Source organism: Rhinolophus hipposideros (assembly GCF_964194185.1).
Source record: "Rhinolophus hipposideros genome assembly, chromosome: 17".
NCBI classification, from domain to species: domain Eukaryota; kingdom Metazoa; phylum Chordata; class Mammalia; order Chiroptera; family Rhinolophidae; genus Rhinolophus; species Rhinolophus hipposideros.
The window spans coordinates 40,737,020-40,760,847 of record NC_138063.1 but is presented as its reverse complement, the minus strand read 5'-3'; the positions used below and the strand labels follow the sequence as shown (position 1 = coordinate 40,760,847).

The 23,828-nt window shown below is 43.8% G+C and overlaps 1 protein-coding gene across 3 annotated transcripts in view; it reads right to left on the bottom strand.

Moving 5' to 3' along the window:
• NPC1 (NPC intracellular cholesterol transporter 1) overlaps window positions 1–23,828 on the bottom strand; it is a 53,864-nt gene that overhangs the window by 23,746 nt on the left and 6,290 nt on the right. The window contains exons 1-6 of one of the 3 annotated variants that reach the window (XM_081078754.1): window positions 22,209–22,474; window positions 12,612–12,734; window positions 11,554–11,660; window positions 9,123–9,298; window positions 2,094–2,261; window positions 1,255–1,504 (exon numbers count right to left, since the gene is read on the bottom strand). In XM_081078754.1, coding sequence (XP_080934880.1) covers window positions 1,255–1,504; window positions 2,094–2,261; window positions 9,123–9,273 — 569 coding nt within the window. In that variant the 5' untranslated portion in view covers window positions 9,274–9,298; window positions 11,554–11,660; window positions 12,612–12,734; window positions 22,209–22,474. Of the gene's footprint in view, window positions 1–1,254; window positions 1,505–2,093; window positions 2,262–9,122; window positions 9,299–11,553; window positions 11,661–12,611; window positions 12,735–22,208; window positions 22,475–23,828 lie in introns of those variants that run through there. The other 2 variants (XM_081078753.1, XM_081078755.1) reach the window with 2 other exon arrangements.

Below are 23,828 nucleotides of genomic sequence, written 5' to 3'. Positions count from 1 at the left end.
TCAAGGCCATAAAAGAAATGGAAAGACGGAGGAACTGTCACAGATTAGAGGAGACTAATAAAACATCAAAAATAAATGCAATATAGAATCCTGAAACAGAAAAAAGGCATTAGGCAAAAAACTGGTGAAACCTGAATAGTCTGTGTTTTAGCTAATAATATATCACTGTTGTCTTCATGATTTTGATAAGTATATACTATACGTGATGTAAGTTGTAACATTAGGGGAAGCTGGGTAAAGGAGATTTTACTCTCTCTCTCTTTCTACTATTTTTGCATCTTTTTGATGTCTAAAATTATTTTAAAATAAAGTTTAAAAAAATGTACTGTCCTAAACCAAGATGCAACTATCTAAAGGTGCTACAGTGTTGCATTTAAATAGATTTGAATCAGGTTCAGCTCCTAATACTTTCTGTTGGAGAACAGGTGGTTTATTTGCAATGACATGGATGGACCTAGAGAACATTATGCTAAGTGAAATAAGTCAGACGGAGAAAGATCTCACTTATATGTGGAATCTAAAGAACAGAATAAATGAGCAAACTAAACAGAAATAATCTCAGATATAGAGGAAAAACTGATGGCTACTAAATGGGAGGGTGGGTGGGGATGAGGGAGAAGGGGAGGGAATTAGAAAGCATAAATTGGTAACTACAATATTGCCACGGGGATATGAAAAACAGTTTGGGGAATATAATCAGTAATGTTGTAAAGATTTTGTAGGATGTCAGAAGGGAACATGTCTTATTAGGGAGACCACTTCAGGGAAGGTGTAGATACCTGACCACTGCAGTGTACACTTGAAGCTGAAGCTGAATAATATTGAATGTCAACTATAATTTAATATATGGAGTACAGCACAGGGAATAGAGTCAGTGGAATCGTAACAGCTATACGATTTCAGAGGGGTAGTAGATTGAGAGAGGGGGTCATCACTTTGTGAGGGGTGTAAATGTCTACCTAGTACATTGTTATGCACACCTGAAACTAATGAAAAAAAAGGGGGTGGTTACTGCATGGTGCTTTATTCACACATCATTTTTAATAAATCAATGAAACCAAATTCAAATGTTTAAATGTCTAAACAGGCCTTTGATTATTTACTAGTTGCAGGACACAAGGAACTCATGGAATGGTTTTCATGCAGATTATTTGTTTCCTGTTCTAATTAGCTAAGGTCTGCCCAGTGAAAGCTGGAAGTGCACCTTGCGTAAATCTGCTCTTCCTACTCTGAAGGGCAAACAAAAGGGCTTACCTGTAGCACCACATGGCAAAAAATGCTCCAAAAAACACGATCAAAAACGCCATGTAGGTGGTCCACATGATGACATACATGGCGTCCAGGCCTAGGATTCTCCAGGGAACGGGAGGGGGCGGCGGCTCGGGCTTGGGGCCACAAACGGCCGAGCAGTCCTGGCAGCTGCACGGCCCGGTGACCCCATCCACAGACTCGTTACAGCCCTTGGTGGCATTGTTCATGGGCTCCATCCCATATGCTGGGAGATCTGCAGCGAGGATTGTGTTGAGTGAATCTCTCACTTAAAAAAACACTACAAAGTTTGTGTTAAATTATACTTAAATCCAATAATAAGCACACTGAAATGTATAACACAACTGGAAGAATAAAAAACACTGGAGGTTCCTGCTTGATCAAATTATGTTTTGCTGCTTACTTCTGTCAAAGTTTAGATTATCTCAGTAACAGAGCAGAAAGAGGATTTGCCGCTGAGATATGAGTATATCACACTCCAAGATAAACCATGTCTTATATCCACTGAGGAGCTACTCTGACACTATGGCAGAGCTCCTGAAAGGTCTTTATAAGGGTTTTTGGCCTTTTTTAAAAAAATTTAAAACACAGCTTATTCTTTCAATTATGTAGCAATACCTGAAGGCAAGTCTTCCTCTTCCATTTCCACTCCCAGCCCCTAAATCAACCACGGGGCAGAATAAGTGTTCTAGGTTACCTCTCTCATTGGACTGACGGACACTCCAGGAGTTAATTATCTGAATTTATCTTCCGATTGCAGTTTAAGGTTCCTGGGTTTTCAAAAACATCATAAATACACCAACCTTGGGAGTCTTTATCCCTACCTGAAAAAATGGGCGTGATAGTGAAAGGTGCCTGGCCGTTGTCCTTATTGAACATGTACTCGATCCAGTTGGTGGCATTGCAGGCTTCCGCATCCTTCCCACACAGGAGTCCCAGGGCTTTGTCATTGCTTGAGGGGGCCTCCACGTCCCTGCAGGCATTGTACATCGCTAGCAGAAGAACGAGGGGAAAACAATGAAATACCACGCTGCTTTAATTCACTGAGTGAGGTCTTACAAAAGGCCTCTCAAATGTGAACTTGGAAATCCATATGCACTGCAATCAGAGGTCACAGACGGAACCGGGACAGTAAACACTAAGGCAGACGTGGAGATTAGCCCCGTAGGCTCAGCCAGATTCCAAGTAACTTAAAAAATAGACAGGAAGCCTTAAGTGATCCCACGGAACTCACAGTATCTTGGAGAAGCATTAGCCTCACTGTACAGAGGAACACACTATGTCTGAGGAAGGAGAAGCTAAGCACCTTACTGCCTCTTTAGTCAATGAAGCTGGTTCCAGAAAACTTCTGTGGCAGGAAACTATACAGCTGGATAATCACGGCACTTTGGGGGAGAAATGGTTTGAAGGCAGAGGTCACATGTGAATGAACCTAATACCACTCTCTTATTTGGTTTTACTTCAGTTCACGGGAAGATAACACACCAAATAAGGATAATATGCATGGAATTTTGCACATAAGGATGTAGTGGTAATGGGTCCTATAATTAGGATTCACTTATCAGTCCCTGCTTATTAGAAACTTCCCAGGATTTTCTTCCCCTAAACTTTAAGGAGACACCTATAAATTCATTGTGTTTTTACCCTTACTCTTGAAAGGCGGTTTAGCTAGAGTGAGTTATTTTCTTTAGTACTGTGATTATTGCATTGCTTTCTGGCCTATCATTACTGGTAAGAAAATCTCAGTTGTCATTCTTTTGAAGTGATTTGTATCTTTTTCTCACTTGCTCTTAAGATATTTGTTTTTGGAGTTCTATAGTTTGTCTAAGATACATTTATAGATTTCTTTTTTTAACAGTGTTATTGAAATATAATTCACATACCATACAATTTATCTATTTAAAGTTATAATTTAATGGATTTTAGCATATTCACAGATACAACTATCGCTGCAGTCAATTTTAGAACATTTTCATAACATTAATAAAAGAAATGCTGCACCCTTTAGCAAATGCTCCCTTATCCCCCGAGCCCTAAATAACCATTAATCTACTTCTATCTCTATAGATTTGCCTATTCTGGACATTTCAAAGAAATGGAATCATATAATATGTAGTCATTCATGACTGGCTTCTTTCACTTAGCATGATGTTTTCAAGGTCCATCCATGTTGTAGTATGTGCTCAGTACTTCATGCCTTCTTATGGGCAAATAATATTCTGTTGCATGGCTACACTGCTTTTTTTTTAACCTATATATCAGTTGATGGACATCTGGTTTTTCCACTTTTAGTTACTATAAATAATGCTGCTATAAACAATTGTGTAGACATGTTTTCACTTATCTTGTGAGTGGAATCGCTGGGTCATATGGTAACTCTATGTTTGTTTCAGAAACTACCAGACTGTTTTTCAAAGTTGACAGCACCATTTTAAATTCACACCAGCATTGCATGAAGGTTCCGATTTCTCCACATTCTTGTCAATACTTGTTGACTTTTTGATTCTAGCCATCGTAGTGGGTATGAAGTGAATATCCATTGTGGTTTTGATGTGCATTTCCCCAACAACTAATGATTTCAAGTATCTTTTCATGTGCTTATTGGCCATTTGTTCTTGGAGAAATGTCTATTCATGTCCTTTGTCCATTTTTTTTTTTTAATTGGGGAAGGGGAACAGGACTTTATTGGGGAACAGTGTGTACTTCCAGGACTTTTTTTTTCCAAGTCAAGTTGTTGTCCTTTCAATCTTAGTTGTGGAGGGTGCCGTTCAACTTCAAGTTGTTGTCCTTTCAGTCTTAGTTGTGGAGGGTGCAGCTCAGCTCCAGGTCCAGTTGCCATTTTCTAGTTGCCGTTTTCTAGTTGCAGGGGGCGCAGCCCACCATCCCTTGCGGGAGTTGAACCGGCAACCTTGTGGTTGAGAGGACGCACTCCAACCGAGCATCCGGGAGCTCAGCGGCAGCTCAGCTCAAGGTGCCGTGTTCAATCTTAGTTGCAGCGGGTCGGTCGGAGGCCACCATCCCTTGCGGGACTCGAGGAATTGAACCAGCAACCTTGTGGTTGAGAGCCCACTGGGCCATGTGGGAATCAAACTGGCAGCCTTTGGAGTTAGGAACATGGAGTTCTAACCGCCTGAGCCACCAGTCCGGCCCCTTCTTTGTCCATTTTTAATTATTTATTATTGAATTGTTAAGAGTTCTTTGTACTGGGGGTGCCAAAAAAATGTATACACATGACTTGCATTCACCTTTTGTTATCGGTATATATTTAGTATATGTGCTGCCGAAGCGAGCACAATCAGTATATATTTAGTATTACAATTTTAATAGATTTTTCCTTTCTTTCTTTTTTTTTTTTTTTTAAGGAGGGCACAGCTCACTCCTTTTTTAAGGAGTGGCCCATGTGGGTATCAAACCAGCAATTTTGGTGTTATTAGCACCACGCCCTAACCAGCTGAGCTAACCATCTACCCCACCCCCCGTTTTTTCCTTTCTTAAAATATGTATATATATTTTTGCCACCATCTGTATAGTCTAGATACATGTTGGCCTTCCAGCTGTCCAGGCACCAGTTATTGAAAAGACTGTTCTTGCCCCCATTGAATGGTCCTGCACCCTGTCAAAAATCAAATGACCACAGATGTATGTGTTTACAGTTAACCCTTGAACAGCCTGGAGGTTAGGGACGCCAATCTCCCACATAGTCGGAAATCTGAATATAACTACAGTCAGCCCTCTACATACGCAGATTCCTAACTGCAGAGTTGACCCTTGAACAATATGGGTTTGAAATGCGAGGGTACACTGAACTGCAATCAATTGAACTGTGTGGGTCAACTAAAAAAATCCACATATAAGTGGACCCATACAGGTCAAATCCATGTTGTTCAAGGGTCAACTGTATTTTCAATTCTGTCTCATTGTTCTATATGTCTGTCCTTATTCCAGTACCACACTGTTTTGAATTCCATTGGTCGGTAGTGAATTTATTTTTTTTAATTAAAGTTTATTGGGTGACAATGGTTAGTAAAGTTACATAGGTTTCAGGTGTACAATTCTGTAATACATCATCTATATATCACATTGTGTGTTCACCACCAGAGTCAGTTCTCCTTCCACGACCATATATTTGACCCCCTCTACCCTCTGAAATTGGGACATGAGTCCTATTTTGTTCCTCTATTCCAAGATTGTTTTGGTCATTCTCGGTCCCTTGCAATTCTATTTAAATTTTAGAATCAGCTGGGATTCTGACAGGCATTGCATTGCATATGTAGTTCAATTTGGGAAGTACTGCCATCTTAACAATATTAAGTCTGCCAATCCATGAACATAGGAGGTACTTCCATTTATTAAGATCCTTTTTAATTTCTTTTAATATATTTTATAGTTTTTAAGAGTATAAGTTTTATACTTTTATTTTTGTTAAATTTGTTTCTAAGCATTTTATTCTTTTTGATACTACTATAAATGGAATTGCCTTAATTTCACTTTCAGATTATCCATCACAAGTGTACAGAAACACAGTTCATTTTTGTATATTTTATTTCTTCTGTATTTATCTGGCTTAAAGATTAATTTTCTTTTCCTAAGTTGGAGGATTCATCTCTCATCCATTCTGGAAAATCCTCAGCCATTATCCTTTTGCTAATTGTCTCTCCCCAACTCTTTCTCTTTTCTTTTTCTAGAGCTTCTCACTTTATCACACATGTCATTTCTTTAATAATCTTTATAACTATGCTGTTTTCTAAGTAATTCCCTCACATCTTCTAGCTTACCATTTGGTTTTCAAGTTTTTATTTTATTAAATATTTCAAGCATGGAGAAAATAGGGAGAATAATACAATTCTCATTTACTTACCACCTTGCTGTATCAGTCTCATTATTTTACATTTGTCTCAACATTAATATATATGTATATGTATATATACTATAGATAAAATTGCAGCCCTGACTAACCCCTCGCTTTGAGCATCCTCCCTTCCTTAAGGTAACCACAATCCTGAATTTGATGTTTCTTTTCTGTGCATGTTTGTGCACTTTTATGATATATTGTATCCATAAATATGTAGTACTGCTTAATAGAAACATACTACCTGTATTCTGTAACTTATTTTCAGTCAATAGTAACTCGAATTCACACAGTTAATGTTTTAAGTATTCCATTTAGACTATCACTGTGCTCCAATATATTTACCCATTCTCTTCATTAGCATTAGGATCTCTGATTTTTTATTTTTTGTTGTTTTAAACAGAATTTATTATTTAGAGCAGTTTTGGGTTCACAGGGAAACAGAACAGAAAGCACGGAGTTCCCATCTAACCCCTGCCTCCATACTAGGACAACCTCCCCACTATCAGTGGCACCGAAGTGGAACATGGGCTACAACTGATGAATCCACACTGACACATCACTGTCACCCAAAGTCCATAGTTCACAGTAGGGTTCACTCTAGGTGTTGTACATGCAATTTCTGGCAAATGTGTAATGACATGTGCCCACCGTTATAGTACCAAACAACAGTTTCAGGTCCCTAAAAATCCTGTGCTCCTGCTAGTCATCCCCCTCTCCCCCCATCCTGGCAACCCTGATCTTCCTCCTGTCTCCACAGTTTTGCCTTTTCCGGAATATCATATAGTCAGAATCATACAGTATGTAGCCTTTTCAGATTGGCTTCATTCACTTAGTACTACAAATTTAAGATTCCTCTATGTCTTTTCATGGATTGAGAGCTCATTTCTTTTCAGTGCTGAATAATATTCCACTGTCTGGATGGACCACAGTTTCTCCATTCACCTACTGAAGGACATCGTGGTCACCTCCAAGTTTTGGCAATTATGGATAAAGCTGTTAAAAACATCCATGTGCAAGTTTTTGTGTGGACATAAGTTTTCGACTCTTCTGGGTAAATACCAAGGAACATGATTGCTGGATCGTATGGTAAGAGTATACTTGATTTTCTAAGAAAATTCCAAACTGTTTCCCAAAGTAGCTGTACTATTTTGCAGTCTTGCCAGCATTAATGAGCGTTTCTGTGGCTCTACGTGCTCGGCAGCCTTTGGTGTCATCAGTGTTTTGGATTTTGGCCATTCTAATAGGCGTGTGTAGTAGTATCTCACTGTTTTTTAAATTTGGATTCTCTAAAGACTACGATGTTGAGCATCTTTTTATATGCTTATTTGCCATCCATGTATCTTCTTTGGTAAGATGTCTGTTCAGGTCTTTTGTCCATTTTTCAATCAGGTTGTTCTCTTTCTTATTGTTGAGTTTTAAGGGTTCTTCATATATCTTGGGTAACAGCCCTTTATGAAACACGTCTTTTGCCAATATTTTCTCCCAGGCTGTGCTTGTCTTCTCATTCTCTTGATGCCTTCAATTTTTCATGATCACAGAAATGCTACAACAAATGTTCTTAGACGGTTCTCCGTTTACATGCATTACTAGTTTCTCTAAGGCAGGAATCTGTAAGTGGAATTTCTGTGGTGAAGGGATATTTACCTTCAACTTTACTACAAAATTGGTTTTCCCATAGTCCCATAGTTTTCAGACACTTGCCCCAAGTTATGGTCACCAGGGGTGCCATGTATTAGCATTCCTACTGTTCCACATCCTCACCAATACTTGGAATTGACTAATTGTTTAACTTCTGCGAATCTCATGTGTGAAATGGTAGCTCACTGCTTTAATCTGCATTTCACTGATTGCTCTAGACTAACCGTTTAAATTTATTATATAAATTGTTTCACTTAACGGTTTCTGCTTTTCCTCTTTTGTCTAGAACCCTTCAACCTTGCCTTAAAGTCATCAACACCTTCTATATTTACTTCTAAAAATTTCTATTAGGATTTTGCATCTATACATTTTTAGTATGATATGCAAAAATAAAAATTAGATGAATAATCATTTTTTTACTCCATTGATCAACCAGCCACCTTTTCCTTAATGATTTGTAACAACATGCCTGTTGTATCAACTTTTCACATGCATGTCTCTGTTTCTAGACAGAAGGATCTCTCTCTAGTAAGTAGGTTGTCTTTTGGCAGCTTTATTCCCAGGTATCTTACTTTTTGTTGCTTTTGCAAATGGGACCTTTTTCCATTATATTATTAATTGATTATTAGAGTTAAATTTGTATGTTGCTCTTATAGTCAATAACTTGGCTGAATTCTTATTCTCTTATTTTATAGATTGCTCTTGGGCACATTATTCAGCTATGTCTAACCTGCTGTTTATCTTTCAGTCCGTTTAAGTGACTATTCTTCATTAATAGATCCTAGTTGGTTCTATTTCTGTATGTTCATTCTTTTTACCTAGTGTCTTATTATTTCAGAATTCTTTCATTTCAATGATTTTTCAACAAACATTACATGATCTTTTTCAGATTGTGCTATGATTTCTACTTGTTGGCGTACCCTTCCTCATGTCTATCATACCTGCATACTTTCCCTGTGGCAATCTGTTTCTTCAGTCAAAATCTCTCCTCTGCCAATTAGTTCTCCCCCCCCCGACTCCCTCTCTTCAGTCTTGTAGTAATTCATGAAGTTACACAATTCATGTCCATTAGAACCACAGTTCAATGGTTTCTAAAATGTACAAAAGTAAACTTGTACATACTAAAAATTTCCATGTGGGAGCTTACAGTTAGGAAGGAGTTAAAGCAAATTTCCTCTTTAAGGAAATTGTTTCATAGACTGTAGTTCAAGTCCTAGAATACAAGCAAAGCAACAACTTGCATTTCATAGCCAATGGAGCTAAAAATTGTCCTTTTCACACAGCTGACAGGACAACAAAAAGGAACAACTTGATCCACTGTCCTGATACCAATTGTAAAAGGAATAATTACAAGTTTACTTACCATTGGCAAAACTTTCTCCAACATAGTATTGTAATTCTTTTACGTTTGTTTTCGTCTGGTTTGTAACAGGATCAACATAATCTTCAGTCACTGTAATGTTCAAAAACTCACTTTGTCGAGGGCTACATGTCAGCTCACAAAACAGGTTCATTAGGTTATAAAAACAGGAAGGACATCTAAGAAAAAAGTAAACTATATTTTGTATGATCTCACAAACAGGGCCAGAAAACAGATGATATAAAACAGACAAAGAATATTTAAAATTTACTGTAAAGTGACAGATGAATTGCCATGAGGACATATTAAACCTAGCAATTCTAAACCTAAAACCTTGTGTTAAAATAAAGACACCTCTTTAAACATTGCCTTAATTACTACATTTATGTTATTTGGATGTAGTTTCAAAAAAAGAGAAAAAATGCTCCTCTGAACTCTGCACTTAAAATGTGAGAAATGTTTTCTTTGTCTTGAATAACAGGACTTAGAAGTATGATGGGAACAATTCTGAGTAAGAAGAAAAAAAGGGGGAAAATGAGATTTACATAATAGAATATTCACCTTATCACCTACTGAAGGGCTCTCTTCCAGCCCCAGATAACCTCTCAGCCCTCTCTAAATACAAGAGGATTTCCTGTGACTTGAAAAGAAAAAAAGAACAGAAGGGTGGTCTCTGGCAGCATGTTTCAGCAGCACACGGGTTTTCAAGAGAACCACAAGCTGTCTGCTGTCCTCCAGTTCAAAGTCTAAGCTCCTCATGTTGACAAGTTATGTGCCAAAACAAATTCTCCCTTTGCTTTGGTTCACTGTTCTCTGCAAAAGCCATTGCTTCATTAGACTTGCATTCTTGCAACACAACCAATCAGGACTGCTCTCTACTCTGATCCCATCCAGGTGACCACACAAGACAAAACAAGGAAGGTGTGGTCCCAGCTTCAATGCCTCTGGTGCAGGGAAGGGGCAGACCCACACACTGACTTTCTTTCAGGAGTCTTGAGATTTACTGTTACAAAAACAGTAACAATTATACCATTTATAGCAAAAACCACTCTTGGGATGCACATTTTCTATCACTTTTCATGAATTACACACATCTTTCCATGTTACTAATCTCCACAGACACCGATTTTGACAGCTACATAATATTCCATATATTAGCTTCTCAATATTTGCTATTATAAAGCTTTGGTATCTCTGACAACATGGGGAAAACTTGGTTATCTTTTGATGTTTATGTCCATAATGGCACTCCTAGAGTAGGTGCTAAAGAATGTATTTTGACGGAATGGTGCCTCTAACCTGGCTCCATCAACATCCACTAGCCTTCCACAGGCTATGCTGGCCCACTTAGATTCTCCACTTTTTGATCTATTATTATATTGTACGTCACCCTGAAAAAACAATTTAGGGTTGGTTTTCCATTCTGTATTGTTGATTTAAACTTCTGGAAAGAAGCAGGGTTTCCAACTTGTGGACGCCAACTTGTGCTCTGTTACCTGTAGTGATATGGGCAGTAATACCTGCACAGAGAAGCACTTCCCCTCATCATATGTCCTTCCCGTCCACCTTTGTCAGGGTGCTTAAGTGTGAAAAATTTAAAAGATATCACAATGTGCTGTTCACAGACCACCAATAGCTTGTTTTCTTTTTTTTTCTTTTTTTTCTTTTTCACATTTGAGAAAAGCTGTGAAGCGTAGAGAACAACATCTATTATGCAAGCCCTTTCACTGTCCGGGTCACAGAGAACAGACTGGAGAGCAGACTGATTTTGACAACACAAGGCAACTATGCCAGAACAATCTTGCTAACAGTTACCAAAGGCCAGCTCTACCAAGGACTGGGACTCTAGCACATCATGTCACTATAGCAAGAGAGATCCATGTGCAAACCAGGGGAGGCGAGGAGAGAGAGGTGACAGTGGACTGTACGGATGAGGGTCTTGGGTCAGTGACCTGAGTGGAACCACCAGGATCCTGTCCTCCCCACGGTGCACAGAGGCTCAAGTCTGAAAGGACCCAGTGCAGATAGCCTTTGGGATGAAGAAATCTCAGAGGAAAACCAAGTATCAACTCTGAGTGTAAATAAGAAGAAAACTAAGCCTGGTAATTATGACTTTATCAGAAATCATTCATTATTTCTGAGAAGTCATAAGATTGCTTTCTTAACATAAAAAAAAATTTTTAAAGGAAATCGGAATGTCACTGGTTAACAAGTACAGTAAATCCTCACTTAATGTCATCAGTAGGTTCTGCAACTTTAAGTGAAAGGAAATAAAATGAAACCAATTTTACCAAAGGCTAATTGATATAAACAAGAGCTAAGTTCCAATGGCATCTCATCAACATTACAATGAAATGACGTTGAACGAGATGACATTATTTGAGGACCTGCTGAACCTAAAATCCATTTTTTGTTTGCCTGGTGGTCAACCTACCTGGATAGAAACTGTAGTGGCAGCTGCAGGTTGTCTTTCAGTGTCTGAAGCTGCTGAACATCACAACAAAGACTGACATTGTCAAAGAAGAATCCTGGACAGAGCTCCTTTAGGATGAGAAAGCATGGACATCAGACTGGCATAGTTAAATAAGGACAAACATTCCGCAACAAAATAAGAAAATTCATTCCCATAAACCTTTTTAGGCACACCAGGTGAAGACACATATTTGCAAAGTTCTTGTAGAATTCTTTTAAAAGGCTATCAATTTACTATTTATAAACTAGGGATTGACAAAAATAGAGATAATAGAGACATTTCAAACTTTTTTCTTATTTGGAAGCTCACTCTCCTTCCTTGACAATCATTTTACCTCTTTTTGGGTTGTTTTCTTTAAATTTAACCAGAATGCTATTTGCTGTGTATTTCCATTAGTCACTCCAGGGAAAGTCGATGCCCTTAAATAATTCTGATGAAAGGAGCCAGGGAGTCTAGGACACCTGCTACCATGTCACCTTGATTTTAGATTACTTAAGCCTCTAAAAAGAGTCGTTTCATTTTGGTTTTACCAGTTCTTTTTTAACATCTGTGTGTACCAGAGATGCTAAAAGAGACAACAGAAAATAGAATCCTGGTAGCAGCGCGAGTTCACAGGCTTTCAGTGGAAAACAGAGGAATCACTAAAATGAACAGAGGACAAAAGATTCATATTTAGCAGCCTCGTCCATTCAAGGCCTGAATTCTAGGAACCAAAAAAAGCTAACTTCTGACATATTTTGATGAAGCAGCAAAGAACAACATCTGAGGTACCAAGTTCAGTCCCTAAATAGGTTCCGCTAAAGGGAAACGTTTTGAGAAAAGCATAAAGTCAGCCCCAGAAAACTTAAACCTCTGGAGTTATGTTATCTTCTCTACCATCCTGTGCTACAGAGTTTGGGATAGGATTGAAGCCTATTGATTTCACCTCCACCCCCACCCCACAATAATATTTAAGATATAATTACAGAGGATCTCTAATTAACTTTTTATACTCTCAATGCCCAAGATAATGAACTTACCTGCACTAAATCATACCCATTCTTTGGCAATGGTTTTGGTGCTCCCGAGTATTTGCAATTGTACCTCTTATCTCCAGAGGCAATTCCACACTCTCCATACCAAACACAGGACTGTGAAAACACCTGCAGAAAGTCAACACAAAACTCAGTCATCAGGGCCTCAAGGGTAAATTTCAACAGCAAAAAGTACCTACTCAAACACCATTACAGAACCTTCCAAAGTTACGTGCAAAATGAGATTAACAGCAAGAGATACTGGTTAGTTTAACATTTTGAAAAATATTAATTAAAATAGACCAAATGCCCCAAGGGACTTGTCCAATAAATCAGTGAAGTAGGTAATAGAAACTACTTATTTACGTGATTCTGATTTCCTGCTGGTTTATTTGTTCATAAGAAGAAACTATAGTTCCATGTAAGAATCGCTAAGAATCCGTGCTGAGGAAAGGAAGCAAGATAAGATAGTATGTGAGTTTGCGATTACTCAGGCACTATTTTGGCACATCTGATAAGGAACCGTATAAGCTCCACACAATGAAAGAACATTTCCATACGTATTTAGGTTAATTAACAGCAGCACATCATGACTAACGTGAGGAACAAAACCACAAACATCAATAAACCTTAAGTAAGAAGCAGCAGCAAGAATAAACACCCGGTCCTCAAGATAAGTACACAGCAAGGAATGTGCTAATTTTAAGGAAAATCACCTCATCATTTTTAAAAGAAAAATTTAAAACCTCTTATGTAACAATTTCTCAAGAGCCACTCATTGCCCATGTGAGAATCACAAGGCTGTCAGAAACCTCAGAAGGGGAGGAGGGTGCACTGTGAATCATTGTGTCAGCATAGCCACTGAGCTCTGCCAAGCTGGCCAGGGTCACCGGCTTGCACAGGCTTGCAATCATCTATCCCCTAGGGAAAGAAGATAATAAGAAGCAACCGTGGCTCCTACGATACCTGGTGGAAAGCCATTAAAAAAAAAAATTGACTATATGCAATAGAGTGAATTCTCTCCGGTGGTGGTGGCACATGACCCACACATATGCAAGGAGCTAAAGTAGACTGTCTTGGTCCCTAGCATTGAGATACAAATCCCACAACAGGCCCTGAAGCCCTAAAAACATGAAAGAAACAACAGGCAGGAGTTTGGGGAGTATATGCGGGGGGAATCTAAAGGGTCAATATTTGTCTCTGAATTCATTCTTCAGATATTTTAAAACAGAAATTACAACTTACCCCTCTCTTGAGTCATTAAAAGTCATATGTTTAGGCCATAAGAGAAGAAAATTATACAAATGAGGAACTAACAAGTTTTCAACAATGCCACATACCAAATCTTTGATAAGAAGTTGCAAAATTCCACCATTTTTATGTAAAAAGAATCACAATTATTTCCATAAACCCAGCAATTCTAGGGAAATTCCATAAATCCAGCAATTCCAAAACTCTGGAATTGCTCTGAAATGACCAACTAAAAAACTGGAATGACCAACTAAAAGGTCATTATCCATTTACTGAAGTTTGAAAAGGCAAAAAAAAAACCCAAAAAACTGACCAGCAATAACTCCTGATATGAGCTGTCATTTAAATACAAAGAACCCCTCCCTGGAACTCCCAGAATTCTGAAAGACCAACAGGGCAAGCAGGTCTGGGCCTTGGGGTTGGGGAGGGCACTCTGGCCTGTCACCCACAGGAGGGGCAGAAACCTAGTAAACAAACCACAAGCATGAGTCTGGCGTGACTAACAAGATGGGTGTTTGCTAAGTTCTCCTTTCTCAGCACTCAGTGCTATAAAAGAAAGATGACTCAATGCTGTTTGGTTCCTATTCACAAAGATCATCCTTTATAATCTATATCTTTTGTCTCAACGCAAAGTTGTTTCCACCCATCTGGTAGAAGAGAGGTGGGGTCAGAGGGGAGGCGTGGATGTCAGGAGTCCTGGCTGCTGATGCTCAGAACTCATGAGGCTCTTAACAAATGTGCTTGTTGAGGCCGATCGCAGCTGGAGCAGATGCTGAACCAAGCTGAGCAGATTTCCTGCCTGTGAACTGTAGCTCATAACCTCTGCTTATCTCACAGGTTTGGTGTGAAGAACTAATGAGGGAATATACATGGAAGTACGCGGCAAACTACTATAAAGCACTAGACCATCAAATATAAGGAATTATTATTAACGTTTGGGACCAATTGTTTGGGACCTCAGCAAAGAGATTCCAAAGACCTGAAGAAAATGAAACACCTGAGGTTTACTTGGGGCCAGGAAAACTGGGCTTGACTCAATGCTCTTAGGCTTGCTTCCAAAACTCATCCTGCCTCAAGTAGCAGCCCAAAGCCAGTGAGGCTCAAAGCACTTACAAGCCGCTTACTGTGTGCTAGGCATGGTTTGAATTGCTCTTCGTATATTAACCCAATGACTCCTTACAACAAACTGATGAGGGGGAACTATTATTATACCCACTTCACAGATGAGGAAATGAGGCACAGAGAGGCTAAATAACTTGTCCAAGAGTGGCAAAGCCAGAACTTAAACCAGAACATTCTACTAGTTCCAGGAAACAGTCTTAATAAAATACAATCTACTGCCTATTTCAGGCCCTCACTCTAGCATTACACCCTTTCCCCTCCCCCCACTTGTACAAGGCACACGTGTGTGCATGTCCTCATGCAGCTGCACCGGGCAGGATGAGGCCTAGTTCCCACCTCAGAGCTCTCTCTCCCTTCACCCCCCTTCCTCTTACCTCCAGCTGAAAAATGAGAGCCAGTCTCCGTCACTTCCAGGCCTGGCTAGTGCAGCATTCCCAAACCTCCCCGAGGGACCTCCTCTCTCACATTTTCAACCTTGTCTCTTAGTTGGTGCTTTCACCTGATCCTACCTATAAATGCTGCTCCGATTTCATTCTCGGTTTTAAACCACCCCAACTCCTCTCCACCTGTATTTCCAACTACCTGCGCAACAACCCCAAGTGGTCAAAGGGAAACTAATCTTTCCTCCAAAGCCGCCTCCACTGCCAATCCCTCTTCACCAGGGTTTAAAGCCTAGGCACCTGTAATGCAGGGTCTCTGGTCTCGCTCCGGGTGGGTGGACACAGAATATGGTGAGGCAGAAAAGGAACACCCACGGAGCCATGGATAGGGAGATCATACCACTATTCTCCCTGACGGCTAAGTTGGAGATATAGGAAGCAGGCTCCACACGATCCGCAATCCGTCGTCCATTTCTCTGCCAACCAATTTGCTAGCTTAGCCACGGCAGTTATATTAGTGGCTAATGGCTAAGCGGTTACAGCTGATGGCTATCTACTACCCGAGCCAGAACCTTTCCATGTGAGACCGAGAGCCTGGAAACTGCTCTCTGGGACTCCGTCCCTACACTCCACCCCTTCAGGGTCTCGCTTCACACTCCACACAACCAGCGTCCTTTGTGAGGGGCCCTGTGCAAGGAATCCAGGCCATGAGAAAAAAGTTCTAGTTCAGTTCAAGAAATGTCCCAGGGGTATCCCCCGATGTCTATTTATACAGCCACCTGGAGCGGCGAATTTTCTGTGGCAACATGGGGCTGAACTAACGGGCAGTTCCGTGCCAGTCTGACCAGATGACTAATGAGCCACATCAGTAAAAGTGTGGGCCCAATCCACTATTGTATTAGCCCATAGGCACCTATGGGTGGAAAGAAATAGTAGTCATAGGACCAACAATGGCAAATTCCTTCCATCTGGGAGGATACATGCTAGCTTTTTGTCCTGGGAAAGGAGGGTCGCTGCCACTGGCACCTTTCCCGGTTCATGGTACCAAACCTTTATGGAGGTGCTTGAGGTCCCTTACATAGTTTCAACATGTAGCAGAACAGGAGGCCCCGTAATAGGCCACATCAGTGACAGGGGCCCGTTCATAGCGAGAGCATATATGTTCCCCGCAAAATCATCCCGGTGTCGGGACCTCCATATAACACAGTCACTTGCAGTGGCCACTCAGCCACCACCCCTGGCATCACCTGCAAATAATGAGTCAAACCAGCCCGCCATGGGGCTGTCAGGCCCAACCATCGACAGTGGGGGCTTTTGACCTGCCAGGGCCAAGTCCATTGCTGCCGTTCCCCTCCTTTCAAGCATGTGGGTGCTGGCGGCAAAATGTTTCCATTTCTGCCATAGCCTGGCTTTAACAGAGTCTCACTGGTGGTAAGTTGTAATTGAATGGGAGCGGCCGTTCGATGTAGCAGAGCTTCTACTGGTGCAGGCCCTCCCTTCCGTGGTCTCTCATTCAGGACTCTCAGGATGTCCCATAGACACGAGGCCCAGTCACGCATCGTGCGAGGGTGTTTTGACACCTAGAGGCCTTACTTCAAAAGGCCATTGTAGCGTTCAATCATGCCAGCTGCTTGTGGGTTATATGGGGGTATGAAACAACCATTATAGGTCCACCCTGGCAGCCCAGCGTTGCACTTCTTGCCCAGTAAAATGGGTACCCCTGTCACTTTCAATAACTTGGGGGCGCCCATAGAGGGCGCACAGCCGTGTAAGAGCGACCATTGTATGCCACTGATCTGCAGCCGGCCACGGCCAAGCAAACATCGACCCCGTAGCTGTGTCCACTGCTGTGAATGCGTATATCGCATTGCGGGCCTTAGGCAGGGGTCCAATGTAATCCACTTGCCAGCAAGTGAGGGGCACCCTCCCTCGCGTAATCTGCTGTGTCTCCCAGGGGAGCCTCCGCCTTTGGGGGCTGTCCTGGGCACAGATGGCACAGTCATAGCAGGCATCTGCTATCTCCTGCCATTTCAAAGGCAGACTCCAGCGTCTGCTCACCTGCCATATGGTTTGGCTTCCAGCGTGCTGCAATTCCCTATGCAGCCAATGGGCCACCTCAGTGGCAGGAGCCCGTTCTAACCATAGGACCCGTGTGAGGGCATCTGCTTCATCATTACCTGGGGACACTAAGGGGGAGTGACCTGTGACATGCATTAGGGTCACCTCCTTTCTCTGCCCTAGGTCCCAGAGGTCCTGCCACATGGCTTGACCCCACAGTGGATGGTGTCCCACTAACCAATTTTGGTGTTTCCATGTAGGGAGCCACAGCGTTAGGCCCCGGAACACTGCCCAGCTGTCAGTACAAATAACTAGGGGCCCGGGCTCGTGGCTGATTACCATCCACACAGCCCGTAATTCAGCCCATTGGCTACTCTGGCCTATCCCAGTATCAAATCAAATGGTGTCTGTTTTGGGCTGCACACCAATAGCCGTCCAAACAGCTGCAGCCCCTCGGCTAGAACCATCGGTAAACCAGGCATCCTCAGGTACTGGGGACTGTCCTTTGTAGGGCGAGGGCTCCAAGTCCTCCCCTCTAGGCAGAGTGCTTGGCTCAGCCTGGGCTATAAGCTCCACAGGCCCCAGGGCCTGTTGTAGCTCTGAGCTCAAAGAGCTTGAACTAAGGGTGCTACGTTGCTCCAAGTAAGCAGCCCACTTGGTGAGGGTGGTGGTCTGTGCCAGCCCTGTTTTGGGTCCCTGGGTCCACGAATGGACCCACTCCTGGATGGGAGAGGTTGTTCCAACCAACACCCGTGTCATTCCTGTGATGGCTTCTATGGCCACTAGGGCTGTATACAAAGAGGCCAGCTGTTTCTCTATTAGAGAGTAGCGGACCTCTGCTCCTTTCCATAATTGGCTCCTTTCCACTGGCAACCAGAGATGCTCCTGCCATTGCCAGAGGACCCACCTGTACCCCTCTTGGGTTACGTGAACATCAAGTTCAAATGGGCGACCAGTGTCTACTACTTGCAAAGCCTGTGCCTGCTGTATTGCCCGTTTTGTGGCAACAAAGTCTTGCTCTATAGAGGCTGTCCAATCCCATGAGGCCCCCTTTTTTATCATGTTATACATGGGCCTTGCAATTTGTGCTAAATGGGGTATAAACACCCACCAATACCCCCGCAAACCCAAATACGTCTGCAGTTGGGAGACCTTGGTCGGACGGGGAAAGGCTTGTATCTTGTCAATAATCGCCTCAGGTATGATCTTTGTCTTACCCGACCACACAATACCCAAAAACTTGACGGATAAGCCAGGGCCTTGGACCTTTTCCTCATTCACCACCCAGCTGTATGACTTCAGGTGGCGGAGAAGAGAGGGAGCTGCTTGCTCTAAATCTAGAGAATCAGATGTTAGTAAAATAACATCCACATAATGAAACAAGGCCACAGAGGATGGGTGATCCCACTGTGCCAAATCCTGGGCCATGAGCCCATTGCAGACAGTGGGGCTGTGCAAGTATTCTTGCGGAAGGACTTGAAAAGTCTACTGCTGCCCGTCCCAAGTAAAAGCAAACTGCTCTTGACACTTGGGTGCAAAGTCAATGGAGAAAAAAGCATTTGCCAAGTCCACTACATAGTGATATGTTCCCAGGCGGACAGTCAGATGATCCATCAAATCGTGTACTGAACGCACTGCGCGTGCAAGGGTGGCGTCACCTTATTTAATTCCCTATAGTCCAGTCATTCGCCAGGTCCCATCTGGCTTCTCGACAGGCCATACTGGGGAGTTAAAGGGACTGTGCGTTGGCTTCACAGTATGTGCCTTCTCCAATTCCAATATTGTACAAACAATCTCCTCCTGCCCTCCTGGCAGGTGGTACTGTCGCACTGTAACCACGCGCCAGGGCTGTGGCAACACTTGAGGACGGTGGTGAGCATGCCCGTGTGTCACCGCTTTCACCACCCGGATCCGGAGACGGAACTCTCCTACCGACGTCTGTAAGCTGAGGCCTAGAATATACTCTGGAACGGGGGAGACATAAACCTTGTTGGTACGAGGGGGAAGCCTTCCTACACCGAGTGGTAATGAAACAGCTTTTACAGTCACAGTCTTTCCCCCGCAGCCATCAATGCAGATTGTTGGTCCGGGGAACAGTTCTGGGTTCCCATAAACGAGACTGCAGTCTGTGCCAGTGTCCAGTAGGGCCAAAACCCTCTGCATATTAGAAGGGGACCAATGTATGGACAGTTCCATGTGGGGCCTCCGGTCCCTGCTCATCCCCTCTGACTGGGTACCTTGGCCCCACCCCTAATCAAGCTGAAAGGAGTCAGCCTCAAGCAGCCTCGAAGTCCTGGAGGGACACGGGTCGAGCTTTCCCCGACTTCTCCTTTAGGCTTCACCGGAATTGCTGTTCCGGACGCAGCTGTTCCCAAAGTTCCAACAAGAGTGTATTGGGTTGTCAGTCTATTTATTCCTGATCAAACCCTGCTGCCACGAGATCACGCTATATCTGCGTGCATGCTACTTTCTGAGGCCGGCAATCTCGCCCCTTTACTTTTGACTTGGGCTTCCAGGCCTTGACTTCTCGAACCTCCTGTCTTAACTTCCTTCGCCTCCGACTTTCAACATCCCCTAGGGTGGCCATGGCAGTTATAACTTCATGGATCCGCCACCCTACATAGGGCGTAAGAATGGCAACCAAGGATCCAAAAGCACTCACAGGTGCAGTATCCAAAACCAGATCTCTCATGCTGGCTGTAAAAAGCTTGTCATCTGGCCCCTGCATATTAGGGTTGAAAATAGCATATCTCATACCCATTTCACAGATGATTTGCATAAGTTCCGTATATGACTGCCATTGACTCAGTGTCTGGCAGCTCACCAGCCTGTCCCCATACTGTGAGTACCGCAGCAGTGAGCCATTCCATTAGAGAGTGGTTGCCCTGGTCTTGGGCCAACCTATGGCAGTTCTGTAACCTTTGTCGCAGGGACAGATGCACTGTCACGAAGGCTTGCTTTTCCATCTCGCCTGGGGAGCAGAGAATGCTGTCTGCCCCCTCATCCCATAAACGCAGCAGCCAGGGCGGCAGCGGCTCTCCAGGATGCTTTCGGTACTGGCCTCCCAGCTCCTGCCACTCAGTGGGAGTGTAAGAGGTGTAGGTTGTGAACTCAGTCACAGCTGGGTTGCCTGCAGCAACGCCCCCAGGGACCAAAGGTTGCTCATGCTTCACCTTTTGCTGCACGATGGGCCGGGCGTGGGGGTGGGGAGCTACATCACTTCCACTCGTGATGTCCGCCTCTGCCTCAGAGTCTCCACCGTGGAGCACCTCCTCTTACTGGCGGACCTGAGCTTCCAGCACCTCCCACCAGAGCTGCTGGTCCAGCAACTGAGCTACATCAATAGGCGCTTCCTCTGTGTTATGGCACAAAGCAGTGAGGAACATCCAGCCCACGTGGCCGGCTGCGCTTCTCGCCTTCACTGGCAACTGCTCAGTTAAAACCTTCAGGGCCCTCTCCACGCTGGCCAGAGAGCCATCAACGTCTTCCCACCCCGCCACAGGGTCCAACTCCTGAGAACAGTGGCCACCGGGCACCACACACTGTGTGGGGGCCACCTGTCCTCCTGCCCAGAGTCGGACATCATTCTTACCTGGTCGGAATCCTGCTCGCCATGCCAGGGGTTCGAGTGGGTGGTGGCCCCCATGTAAGATGTCCGCAAGTCTAGGAACCCACGGCAGCAGCAGACCACCAAAAGGCAGGTGACACTTGCTATGGTCAAGAGGATGGTATGACATCCAGAGGCTCGAGAGAACCACCAATTTACCAAGGGGTCATGTTTCTCCCAGGCAGATCGCGTTTCCTGTTCTCCATGCTGGCTGAGACCCTGCTGGCTGCGCCAAGTGTAATGCAGGGTCTCTGGTCCCACTCTTGGCGGTTGGACACAGAATATGGTGAGGCCAAAAAGGAACACCAATGGAGCCATGGATAGGGGGTTCATACCACTATATTCTCCCTGGCGGCTGGGTTGGAGATATAGGAAACAGGATTCACATGATCCGTAATCCGCCGTCCACTTCTCTGCCAACCAACTTGCCAGTGTCGCCATAGCAGTTATATTAGTGACTAACGGCTAACTGGTTACAGCTGACGGCCAACTAGTTACAGCGGATGGCCATCTAATAACCAAGCCAGCACCTTTCCACATGAGGCCAAGAGCCTGGAAACTGCTCTCTGGGACTCTGTCCCTATAGCACCTTTCTGACCAACCTCAGGGGGTGACTCCTGGGGCAGTCCCCTGAGCCCCTGCCTCCCCCACCCCTTCGCTGCTGATCCCACAGTCATCCTTTGTCCATCTCAGAACCTCCCATCCAGACCTTGGCAATGTCTCCCAGACATAGAGGCCTCTTAGCTGTCCCCGAGCCACAGCTGCCAGGTTTTCTGGTGCTCAGAAACCTGTACCTTCCCTTCCCACTGCCTGTGAGACAAGCTCCAGATGCCTCACCTGGCTCTGTTGCACACTCTGTCTCCCACCCTTCCTTCCTTTCTGTCCCACACTAAGTGGGACTTGCCTGCCTCTGCACAGTTCACGCCAGTCTGGTCTCCCTCCCCTACACCCCGTGCTACCACTCAAGGCCACTCTCCAACTTTCACCTCCCCCATGCGCCTGACCTACCCATGCACAGTCCAGCATCCAGATAATGGCTACGTGTGCCTGTTAGCTCCCTTAATCCTCACATCTGTGAGGCTGGTACTAAAATAACACCATTTTACAGAGGAGGAGACTGAGGGTTACACAGGTAAAGTGACTTACCTGAGACCATATCTAAGAAATGGCAGAGTCAGACCCTACCTGAGGCTTGACTGGTTCAGAAGTCCGAGCTCTTACTCCTCATACTGCATTAAGGGTCACTCCTTAATGGACCACTGGCTGGCACGCTCATCTCTGTATTCCCCCATAACCCCGCTGGCATCTGAGCGATTGGATTCTCAGTCTCCAAATCACCCCAGAACAGCGGGAGGTCAGGCCTTATCCACCAGGACAGATGCACCTTCAGATCCCTGGATTTCAGGGCAGCACATGCTCACATGACCAAGGTTCGCTGTACAATCAAGGGCTCACACACAGGCCACTCACCTCCTTTCTAAGCAAAGCACTTGATAACAGAAGTAAAGTGGCTGCACGTTATCTTTACTCCGATTCAAGAACACGTGGTGCTGATTTCATATCGATAACATTCACGGGGGGAAGGAAGCATTATGCCCAATACCAACATAAAACCCATCAATGTTTGAGGTCTGCCTGAGCCAAAAGTGCACCTGATCAAACAGGAACTCAGCTCTGGGGGTGGATGGTGGTGATGGCCGTACAAAAATGTGACGTACTCGATGTCACTGAACTGTACACATAAAAATGGTCCATTTTATGTTGTGCGTATTCTACCACCAAGTAACACGTCAGATGTCCTTCACCGTGTAAGAGAAAAGCCCAGTGGCATGGACTGGAGAGAGCGGTTCTCAGTTATCCTTCTAAGATTAAACAGAAGAGTGACTGTCAGTTCACACAGGATCAAAGACTGTGGGTCTGAGTGTCACTTGACACACCTAGGATCTCTAATAATGGGTCTTGTTAAAGCTCCACTTAAGTAATGGGGTAAGTCCAAAGAATGATAACAGTTCTTCACAGTTCATCTTACATAATCACAAGCACTATCTTATTTAAGCATTTAAAAATTTTGCCAATTCCTAAAATGTTAAAAGTAAACAATTGGTTTTATTTTAATTACAAAATCAATATCCATTCACCACAAATACAGGCATACCTCGTTTTATGGCCCTTCACAGGTGGTGTGTTTTTACAGGTTGAAGGCAAGATCTCCCACCAGCAAAGGATTACAACTCACTTTACTGCAATACTCACTTCATTGCAGGGGTCTGGCACCACACCTGCAATACGTCCTATGCCTGTGTACAAACAGCACAGGCGTATAGGAAGGATACAATACTGAAATCGCTTCCCATCCCCCACGCCATTTCTCAGCTGTAATCAGCACTAACTTATTAGATCTAGGTGCTCTACGTTTTAATTCCTCTCCACAGGCAAAGCTGCAGAGATGTATACACAAAAACACATACAAATGAAGTAACTTTTAAACAGCTTTTTCACAAATAAACCTCGACTACCCTCCACAGTCGGCTTCTGGCTCTACCGACCTGCGCTTAACGGCATCTACTCAGGTCTCCAGGCCGGACTCCAGGCTTGTCTCCAGCCCCCCTGTTTTCTCCACAGGTTTCAGTCCAACCCATCCTGGAACGTCTCCCTCTTACAAGCCTCACCCAAGACTCCTTGGCTCAACTGAATTTAACTCTGACTCCCTGGTTCCAGGCCAGGTGCTCCCTGGACGAGGTGAGCTGTCCTGGGGCAGAGGCAGGTCAGCCCCAGGCAGCACTCGGCCAGGGTTCAGGGCATTCA